The 8,930-nt window shown below is 62.7% G+C and overlaps 3 protein-coding genes across 4 annotated transcripts in view; 2 read left to right on the top strand and 1 right to left on the bottom strand.

Annotated features, from left to right (window-relative positions):
- LOC131585536 (E3 ubiquitin-protein ligase DTX1-like) overlaps window positions 1-503 on the top strand; it is an 8,115-nt gene extending 7,612 nt beyond the window's left edge. Inside the window, 1 exon segment of the mRNA XM_058851784.1 lies at window positions 421-503. Within this exon segment, the coding sequence (XP_058707767.1) occupies window positions 421-503 (83 nt within the window).
- Window positions 504-1,144: 641 nt separating this feature from the next.
- Window positions 1,145-5,298, top strand: WSB2 (WD repeat and SOCS box containing 2). Its single transcript, XM_058851458.1, has 9 exons — window positions 1,145-1,303; window positions 1,401-1,575; window positions 2,344-2,576; window positions 2,742-2,873; window positions 3,139-3,239; window positions 3,424-3,596; window positions 3,895-4,008; window positions 4,344-4,451; window positions 4,649-5,298. The coding sequence occupies exons 1-9, from the start codon at window positions 1,288-1,290 to the stop codon at window positions 4,809-4,811; spliced, it is 1,215 nt and encodes a 404-aa protein (XP_058707441.1). The 5' UTR covers window positions 1,145-1,287; the 3' UTR covers window positions 4,812-5,298.
- A 383-nt stretch (window positions 5,299-5,681) lies between these two features.
- Window positions 5,682-8,386, bottom strand: RFC5 (replication factor C subunit 5). Of its 2 annotated transcripts, XM_058851457.1 has the most exons (11): window positions 8,346-8,380; window positions 7,906-7,970; window positions 7,667-7,803; window positions 7,492-7,571; window positions 7,199-7,272; window positions 6,903-7,062; window positions 6,717-6,798; window positions 6,508-6,637; window positions 6,258-6,335; window positions 6,119-6,173; window positions 5,682-5,981 (listed from the first exon to the last, which is right to left on the bottom strand). In XM_058851457.1, the coding sequence occupies exons 1-11, from the start codon at window positions 8,375-8,377 to the stop codon at window positions 5,885-5,887; spliced, it is 990 nt and encodes a 329-aa protein (XP_058707440.1). In that variant the 5' UTR covers window positions 8,378-8,380; the 3' UTR covers window positions 5,682-5,884. The 2 variants fall into 2 exon arrangements, with proteins under 2 accessions (XP_058707440.1, XP_058707438.1); XM_058851455.1 differs by having other exon boundaries at window positions 6,119-6,335; window positions 8,346-8,386.
- Window positions 8,387-8,930: the final 544 nt, after the last annotated feature.

Here is an 8,930-nt window from a genome sequence, read left to right as displayed (position 1 = left end):
GAGCCCAGGCGGGCACGGGGAGGAGGGCGAGCGCGGCTGGGGTGGCACCGTGCCCACCCTGGGGGTCCCATCACGGGGACCACAGAGCAAAGCCACCCTCCGTCCCAGAGGCGGGGAAACTGAGGCACGGGGGCATGGCAGAGCGGTGGTGCCTGGGGGGGGGGGGGGGCGTCTGTCGTGTCAGAGCTGAGGGGCACAAGGGATGGGTGTCCCCCGGGGCTGGGGCTCGGTCTGGACCCCAAAGTGGAGGGGAATTGGTGAGCGCTGGACTTCAGGGGAGGGAGGAGGTGCATGGGACCCCCAAGGGACCTGCGGGTGACCCCAGCCCTCAGAGGGGACGCGCTGAGCCCAACTGGGGGGACTCCAGCAGGTCCTGGGGAGTCTGTGGGTGCAGCACCCCAACCCCACCGCTCCCTGCAGCCCGGCCTCGCTGCACCAGGGACCCCGAGCCAGAGAGGATGGGGGGCACTGGGGGGCGAGGGGGGATATCCCTGCCCTGGTGAGGGGTGCTGGGGGGGCTGGAGGCTGCGGAACTCGGGGTGCGGGGGTGGGCTGGCCACAGGAGTCACGGCAGGCACTGCCAGGGTGGGCATCAGCCAGTGGGGGCTGGAGGGGCTCAAAGGGGGGGCGCTGGTTCTTGTGGGGGACGATGTGGGGCCGGGGGGTCTTCGGGGTGCTGCTAAAGGGGGGGTCAATGAGATCCTTGGGGTGCTGAATGGGGGGGGTCATCCAGCGGGTGCTGGGTCCTGGGGGGGATCACTGGTGGGTGGGGGTCACTCTGTGGGTGCTGGGGGGCCTCAAAGGGGGGGGTCACTGTGTGCGTGCTGGGGTGTCACTCTGTGGGTGGTGGGGGGTCACTCTGTGGGTCCTGGGGGGTGTCACTGGTGGGTGGGGGTCACTGTGTGGGTCCTGGGGGGTGTCACTGGTGGGTGGGGGTCACTGTGTGGGTCCTGGGGAGGTGTCACTGGTGGGTGGGGGTCACAGTGTGGGTGCTGGGTCCCTGAGGGGGTCACTGCTCCCCGGGCCCGGAGGGCGGGGACGAGCCCGGTGCCCGCCGTGTCTCCCTCAGGGGATTCGTTCCCGGCCCCTCTCCCGGCCCATCCCCGCCCTCCCGTTCCTCTCCCGGTCCCTCCCCGCTCTCCCCGCTCCGGGGCGGTGCCGTTCGCTGGCGGGGCCGGAGGAGGTGGCTCCGGGTCCCCTCCCCTCCCCTCGCCGCCGCTTCCGCCGCCGCCGCCGCCGCCCTGGGCCGGGCGGGCCCGGCGGGGCCGAGCGGGCGGCGGGGCCGCCATGAAGCCGAGCGGAGGTGAGCGGGCCCGGCCGGGGACACAGCGGGGGCTGGGGGTGTGAGGGGTGACCGGGCTTTTTGGGGATCCGCGGCTAACGGGGCCGTCCCGCCGCAGAGGAGCCGGTGCTGCTGGCGGAGCTGAAGCCGGGCCGGCCCCAGCGCTACGATTGGAAATCCAGCTGCGAGACCTGGAGCGTCGCCTTCTCCCCTGACGGGGCCTGGTTCGCCTGGTCCCAGGGACACTGCGTGGTCAAGCTGATCCCGTGGCCCCTGGGGAGGCCGAGCTGTGAGTGCGGAGTCATGGAATGGGTTGGGCTGGAAGGGACCCCAAAGCCCATCTCATCCACCCCCTGCCATGGCAGAGACACCTTCTGCTGTCCCTGGCTGATCCAAGCCCTGTCCAGCCTGGCCTTGGGCACTGCCAGGGATCCAGGGGCAGCCCCAGCTGCTCTGGGCACCCTGTGCCAGGGCCTGCCCACCCTGACAAGGAACAAATCCTGCCCAATATCCCATCCATCCCTGCCCTCTGGCAGTGGGAGCCATTCCCTGTGTCCTGTCCCTCCATCCCTTGTCCCCAGTCCCTCTCCAGCTCTCCTGGAGCCCCTTTAGGCCCTGGAAGGGGCTCTGAGGTGTCCCTGGAGCTTCTCCTCTCCAGGTGAGCACCCCCAGCTCTCCCAGCCTGGCTCCAGAGCAGAGGGGCTCCAGCCCTTGGAGCATCTCCTCCTCTGCTCTCACTCCAGCAGTTCCACATCCTTTTGATGTTGGGAACCCCCGGGCTGGGGCAGCTCTGCAGGTGGGGTCTCACCTGAGTGGGGCAGAGGGGCAGAATTCCCTTTCCTTTCCTGCTGCCCATGCTGGGGCTCAGCCCAGGGTGTTTCTGCGCTAGGGCATGGCCAGCCCTCACCCACCAGCACCAAGTCCTCCCAGTGCTGCTCTCCATCCATTCATGCTCCAGCTTGGATTGATTCCAGGAGCTGCCCAGTGTGGGATGAAGATGGGTGCATGGAGCTGGGGGTCTCGGGGTGAACACTCCACCCATCCCTGCCTCCCTCCAGCAGCTGCAAAACGTCAGAGCGCAAGAGCCGGGGCGGCAAAGCGGAGACCTGGAGCCGAGGGGCAGCCAAGGAGAAGACTCTGGAGTGTGGGCAGATCGTGTGGGGCCTGGCCTTCAGTGCCTGGCCAGCAGCTGAGGATGGGGACTCAGATCCTGCCTGTGCTGTGGGGCTTCCCTGCCTGGTCCTGGCCACCGGGCTCAATGACGGGCAGATCAAGGTGTGGGAGGTGCAGACAGGTGAGCAGCCCTCGCTGTGCTGGCTTCAGGCTGGCTGTCCCCTTGTTCCCCTGCGCAAGGAGATCCCATCTCCCTCCTTCCCCAATACCTGCCCTGTCAGCTGCACGAGGGGCTCTGCCTCATTCCCCATGGATGGATGGCACTGAGCAGGGCTCCTCTCTGCAGGGCACCTCCTCTTCAGCCTCTTGGGACACCAGGATGTCGTCAGGGACCTGAGCTTCGCTCCCAATGGAAGCCCCATCCTCGTGTCAGCCTCGAGGGACAAGACCTTGCGTGTGTGGGACCTGAGCAGGGATGGTAGGAGCATGCAGGGATATCCCTGTGCTGGGTCAGGGAATGGGGAGAAACTCATCTCGGGAGGGAAGGATCTTGGGGACAGCATTTGAGGCAGAAGGGGACAGCCCTGTGACAGGGAGCAGAGGGTAACCTGGGAGATGCAGGAGGGCATTGCCTTGGGATTTACCCAGGGAATCCCCAGCTCAATTTCCCACTGGGGAAAGGGAGGGAGAGCAGAGGCAAGGAGTCCTGTTCCCCTCTGGTGACACATTTCTGCTGTCCCCAGGGCGGCAGGTGCAGGTGCTGTCGGGCCATGTGCAGTGGGTCTATTGCTGCTCCATCTCCCCAGACTGCAGCATGCTCTGCTCTGCTGCCGGAGAGAAGTCGGTGAGTCCTGCAGGATGGGAGCCACCCCTGGCCCTCCTGAATCCAGCCCTTTATGTCCCCAGAAACCCCCTGGGAGAAGGTCCAGGCCAGCCCTGGCTCCTCAGGAGCTGGAAGTTGGGAGCAGAACCCATGTGGTTCAAACCTTGGGATGCTCCCAGCCTGATCCCCTGTCCAAACCCCGCAGGCGCTGCTGTGGAGCATGAGATCCTACACCCTCATCCGGAGGCTGGAGGGCCACCAGAGCAGTGTGGTGTCCTGTGACTTCTCCCCGGACTCTGCGCTCCTTGTCACCGCTTCCTACGACGCCTGTGTCATCATGTGGGACCCCTACACCGGGGAGCAGCTCAGGACGCTGCGGTACAGACCTGGGAGGGGACACAGCAGTGCCAGAGAGGTTTTTAGGGCTGGATGGGCACAGCCACCATCTCTACACTGTGGTAATGGACCATGGGGACACTGTGGGACAGGACAGAGCAAAGCCAGGGATGTTTTTAGGGCTAGATGTGACTCGCTGGGCACAGCCATCACCACTCCTCTGCTTCCAGAGGCAGGATGGGTGTCTGGCTTGCCAAGTTTGGCAGCTCTGCCAGCCTCAGCTGGGGAAGGGGCTGGTGGCAGCTCAGAGCTGATGCTGGGATATTGTCCTGACCCACAGCCACGTCCCGTTGCACTCTGCGCTGGATTCCAGCAGTGAAATCCACACCAGCTCCCTGCGCTCCGTCTGCTTCTCCCCTGAGGGGCTCTACCTGGCCACGGTGGCAGATGACAGGTGAGTGAACCCCTGTGGGGACCCAGAGAGGGGCCCAGGAGGAGACCAGAATGAACCAGGAGCTCAGGAGGTGGGGAATAAATGCACCAGGTTCCTGGAGTAAGTGGAAAGGTCAGGCAGTGGGAACACCATGGCTTGGCTGTGACAAGGGCTAGCAAGGTCACCCTGAGCTGAGGTCCGTGTCCCCCTGGGTGCTGTGCCACCCTCAGCATGTCACTCGCTCAGCAGGGGACAGTCCCATGGGAAGCAAATCCTTGTTTTTGTGTCTTCAGGTGCTCCCAGAGGCTTTATTTTGGCAGCAGACACTGCATTGTGTCCTCTCCCTTTCTCCACAGGCTCCTGAGGATCTGGGCCTTGGAGTTTCGGTCCCCAGTGGCCTTTGCCCCCATGACCAACGGTCTGTGCTGCATGTACTTCCCACATGGAGGATTCATTGCCACAGGGTGAGTAAACAGGAGAGGGTGGAGAAACACAGGGCTGCTCCCTCCTCCTGCAGCTCAGCAAATTCTGGGTTTCCCTGGGGATAGTTTTCCTGGGCTTGGGAACACATGCTCCTGGCAAGCTTGGGAATATTTGGCGCCAGCTGGGATTCCTCGTGTCCCTCTGCCATGTGCTCAGGGGTGTTTGGATCCCGTTGCAGGACCAGGGATGGCCACGTCCAGTTCTGGACAGCCCCAAGAGTCCTCTCGTCGCTCAAGCACTTGTGCCGCAAAGCCCTGCGCACCTTCCTCACAACCTACCAGGTGCTGGCGCTGCCCATTCCCAGGAAGCTGAAGGAATTCCTCACTTACCGGACTTTTTAAGGCAGCAGGGAGAGCAGAGGCACGGAGGTGAGCCCTGGGGCTCAGCCCAGGCCGGCAGCGCCGCAGGAACGCCGAGCCGTGAACCAGGAGCGTTGCTGCTGCTGTGGTTTTGGGGCTGTGGAGGGCTTTTTTCGGTGTCATAATAGAAAAACCCAGCAAAATCCCATGCAGAGGGTGAGGGGCAGAGCTGCGGTGGCCCTGCAGGGGACACAGGTGGGACACAGGTCCCCCTGTCCCCTGCTGCCTGCTGGGGTTGGGTCAGGTGCTTCTGCTTCCGAGTGCAGTGGTGTGGGATGACGGTGGAGCAGCTGCTGTGGGAGCAGAGCTGTTGTCACCTGCACAAAAATGGGGCTAAACCCCCCCCAAAACACCCACCTGGGAATGTCCCTCCATCCCGGTGGAGTGCGGGCTCTGCCGCTCTCCTGGCGTGGGTAGGAGCGGGACAAGCCCGAGCAGGTCTCAATAAATAAAAATTGATTCCTCATGATTTCCTTCCTGGCTCGCTCAGGTGACCTGGGAGTGCCTGGCACCACCCTGGCTGCCAGGGAGGGGTGGCAGAGGTGTCCACCTGTGGGAAGAGGTGGCTTCACCCCCTGCTCCCATTCCTCTGTTGTTTTCTCTCTGTGCTGGAGCGTGGCACTCAATCAACCAAATTCCCAGACGTGCTGAGCATGCAGCAGTGTTGTGTTTGTCCCTGTCCTCCAGCTTAGCTGGTGGCTGGAGCAACAGCACATTCCCTGTGTGCTGGCAGGCTTTGTGGAGGGAATTCTCCTCCAAACATCCCCAGGATGTCGTTTTTCCCTTGGGAACAGCTGAACACAGAAAGCTGGTGCTTCCCTAACCCCCCACCTCCCTTCAGGAGGGAAAAGCAAAGACCAGTGCGACCTGCTGGGCTTTGGAGGCACCTGTATTTTCCCATGGAGCTTGGGAATAATGTTACCTTTTTAACAACCTTTTTACCCTGACTCTGCACTCAAGGCTTCCAGAAAGGAACTGGGAAGCTGCAGAGAATAGCTCCAGGCATGGGGCTGATGGTCCTTCCCAAATCCAGCAGCAGATCCACCTGGCAGGACTCAGGCTTCAGCCGCCACCAGGTCCCTGGTGACCTGGAAGGCAGCGGTGAGGGAGCTCAGCTGGATCTTCTCGCTGGTGCCAGCAGCCAAGCGGTACCTGGAGAGGGGCCAAGGGCAGATTTGGGGGTTTCCAGCACTGTGGGTGCCCCCCAAAGCCATGGGCTGTGTGCCAGCAGTGCTCAGCAACCAGCAGGAGCCAGCCCAGGGTCCCCACAGTGGGGCAGTGACACTCACTCGATGTCTGCCAGCTTGATCAGCAGCTGGATGCGGATGGAGGGGGGGAAGTCGACTGTGGAGAGAAGGAAACACTCGGTGAGGGGCAGGGGGAAGTTTGGCTTCTCCAGGATCATCTGGAGCAGGATCCTTTCCCCACCTCTGTGCACGAAGAGATGGATCTCGGTGAGGATGTCCTGCAGGGCCAGGCCCTTCAGTGTCTTCAGCTCCATGATTTCTGGGATGAGAGCGAGTCAAGGCCTTGCTTCCAGGTGTTTCCCTGCCAGATCTGCTCCTCATCTCTGCAGCAACCCCTGGCGAGCAGCATCCACCCCAGACAGAGATCACAGAGATCCCTGGGAGAGAGCAGGATTTATCCCAGCTGGGAATAACCCCAGGGCAAAGGATACTGCGGTAGGCACTGGAAAAATCCAGGTTCAGCATCCAGTCAAGGATGTTGGCGATGTCAGACTTGAGGGGATGCCCCGTGCAGGTGTAAACGTTTTCCTCTGTCACCTTCCCAAAGGCCATGGAGGTGCTCTGAGGAAGAGGAGGGAACAGGAGGGATGAAGGGGCCTCTCCAGCTCAGCTGGCCAGGGGCTGATGGCCACAGTCCCACCTGCAAGATATTGAGGGCCCTGCGCATGTCCCCGCTCGAGAGGGTCACCAGAGCCTTCATCCCGTCCTCGGTCACATCCACCCTGGAAAACAACACCTGGGGAGCTGGAACCGTGGGAATCCAACCTGCTGCTCCTGTCTGGCAGGGAATGGGGACAGAGGGGGTGTGGAGGGATCCCCCACTCACCCCTCCTCCTGGATGACGTGCTGGAGCCGCGGCACCATCAGCTCCGGGGTCAGGGGGCCGAAGCGGAAGCGGGTGCAGCGGGATTGCAGGGCGGGAATGATCTTGGAGAGGTAGTTGCAGATGAGGCAAAACCGGGTGTTTTCTGTGAACTTCTCGATCACTGCAAAAAGGAAGGAGGGGTGGAGGGTCCTTGGCTGCTGCCTCGTCCTGATTCCCACCCTGTGCCGGGCTGGATGAGGATGATGGCTGCCCACAGTGTGGGATTCCCATGGTGTGGAATTCCCAGTGCTCCTCACCTCTCCTCAGGGCGTTCTGAGCATCCTGGGTCATGGCATCGGCTTCATCCAGGATGACGAGCTTGAAGCCTTTCCTAGGAGAAGGGTGAGTTTGATGCTGGAGAAGGGGGAGCTGGGATGTTTGTTCCCATCCTGGCTCCTGGGAAGCCCTTCTTGCATCCTCATCCTCCGTGCCTGCTGGGCACGTTCCTGCCCACCCCAGGACCTCCCAAATCCCCTTCCCAATCCAAGTGCCAGGGCAGGAGGGTACCAAAGGGATGGGGAGCTTTGGGAAGCACAGAGCCAGCACGTACTTAAAGATGGTCCTGGTGCTGGCAAAGCTCAGGATGGGCCCTCGGACGATGTCGATGCCCCGGTCATCGGAGGCGTTGAGCTGGAAGGGAATGGTGTGGATCCATATCCCCTCATCCCAACCTTTCTCTTCCCACCCCATCTCATCCCGTCCCATCCCAGCCTGTTCCCACTCACCTCCAGCACCATGGAGCCGAACTCCCGCTCCCGGTAGAGCTGCCTGGCACAGGCCAGGATGGTGGATGTCTTCCCGGTGCCGGGCGGCCCATAGAGGAGCAGATGGGGGAGCCGGTCCTCGCTGATGAAGCGCTGCACTACGGGATAACGGCGGGATAACAACGGGAGAACAACGGGATAACAAGGGGATAGCAGCAGGATAGCGGGGCTGGGAGCGGCACAGGGGTGGGATCAATTACCGGTGCTGAGGATGTCCCGGTGGGACACCAGCTCGGACAGCGCCTGCGGCCGGTACTTCTCCACCCTGCACCGAGGAAGGAAAGGAGCGGGGAGTCAGCCCCAGGGCAGCTCCCGCCACGTTATCCCGGTATCCCGATATCCCGGTATCCCAGTATCTCGCTATCTCGGTATCCCGCTATCCCGGTATCCTGATATCCCGGTATCCTGATATCCCGGTATCTCGCTATCCTGGTATCCCGATATCCCGGTATCCCGATATCCCGGTATCCCGATATCCCGGTATCTCGCTATCCTGGTATCCCGGTATCCCAGTATCCCGATATCCCGCTACCCCGATATCCCGATATCTCGCTATCCCGATACCCCGGTATCCCGCTATCCCGCTACCCCGGTATCCCGATATCCCGCTATCCCGATATCCCCCCGCTCCCGGCCGTACCACGGCAGGTTCGCGCTGCCCGCCGGCGCCATGTTGGGAAGTCTCGCGAGAGCTCCGCCAAGCGCGCGAGAGCGGCGGGGCGGGGCGGGCGTGAGGGGCGCGGGCGGGTCCCGCTGGAGCGGGAGAATCCCGGACCCTTCCAACAGTTCCAGAGCTCCGGGACAGCCACGGCTGCTCTGGGCACTCCTCCCTACCCTGCCAGGGAACAATTCCTGCCCAATATCCCATCCATCCCTGCCCAATATCCCATCCATCCCTGCCCAATATCCCATCCATCCCTGCCCAATATCCCATCCAGCCCTGCCCAATATCCCATCCAGCCCTGCCCAATATCCCATCCATCCCTGCCCAATATCCCATCCAGCCCTGCCCAATATCCCATCCATCCCTGCCCTCTGGCAGTGGGAGCCATTCCCTGTGTCCTGTCCCTCCATCCCTTGTCCCCAGTCCCTCTCCAGCTCTCCTGGAGCCCCTTTAGGCTCTGGAAGGGGCTCTGAGGTGTCCCTGGAGCTTCTCCTCTCCAGGTGAGCACCCCCAGCTCTCCCAGCCTGGCTCCAGCCCTTGGAGCAGCTCCGTGGCCTCCTC

This window comes from Poecile atricapillus, chromosome 16 (genome assembly GCF_030490865.1).
Source record: "Poecile atricapillus isolate bPoeAtr1 chromosome 16, bPoeAtr1.hap1, whole genome shotgun sequence".
Classification (NCBI taxonomy): Eukaryota; Metazoa; Chordata; class Aves; order Passeriformes; family Paridae; genus Poecile; species Poecile atricapillus.
Note: the sequence above shows the minus strand (reverse complement) of the source record. Positions and strands in the feature narration are given on the sequence as shown.

Bases quoted from the DNA above. Each gene is read 5' to 3' on its own strand.
- WSB2 (XM_058851458.1), top strand. The intron at 3,240-3,423 runs GTGAGTCCTGCA...CAAACCCCGCAG, and splicing joins CTGCTGCCGGAGAGAAGTCG to GCGCTGCTGTGGAGCATGAG. The intron at 4,452-4,648 runs GTGAGTAAACAG...ATCCCGTTGCAG, and splicing joins GGAGGATTCATTGCCACAGG to GACCAGGGATGGCCACGTCC.
- RFC5 (XM_058851455.1), bottom strand. From the start codon at position 8,377: ATGGCGCCGGCGGGCAGCGCGAACCTGCCGTG. The intron at 7,971-8,345 runs GTACGGCCGGGA...TCCTCGGTGCAG, and splicing joins GGCAGCGCGAACCTGCCGTG to GGTGGAGAAGTACCGGCCGC. The intron at 7,063-7,198 runs GTGAGGAGCACT...TCCTTTTTGCAG, and splicing joins TCAGAACGCCCTGAGGAGAG to TGATCGAGAAGTTCACAGAA.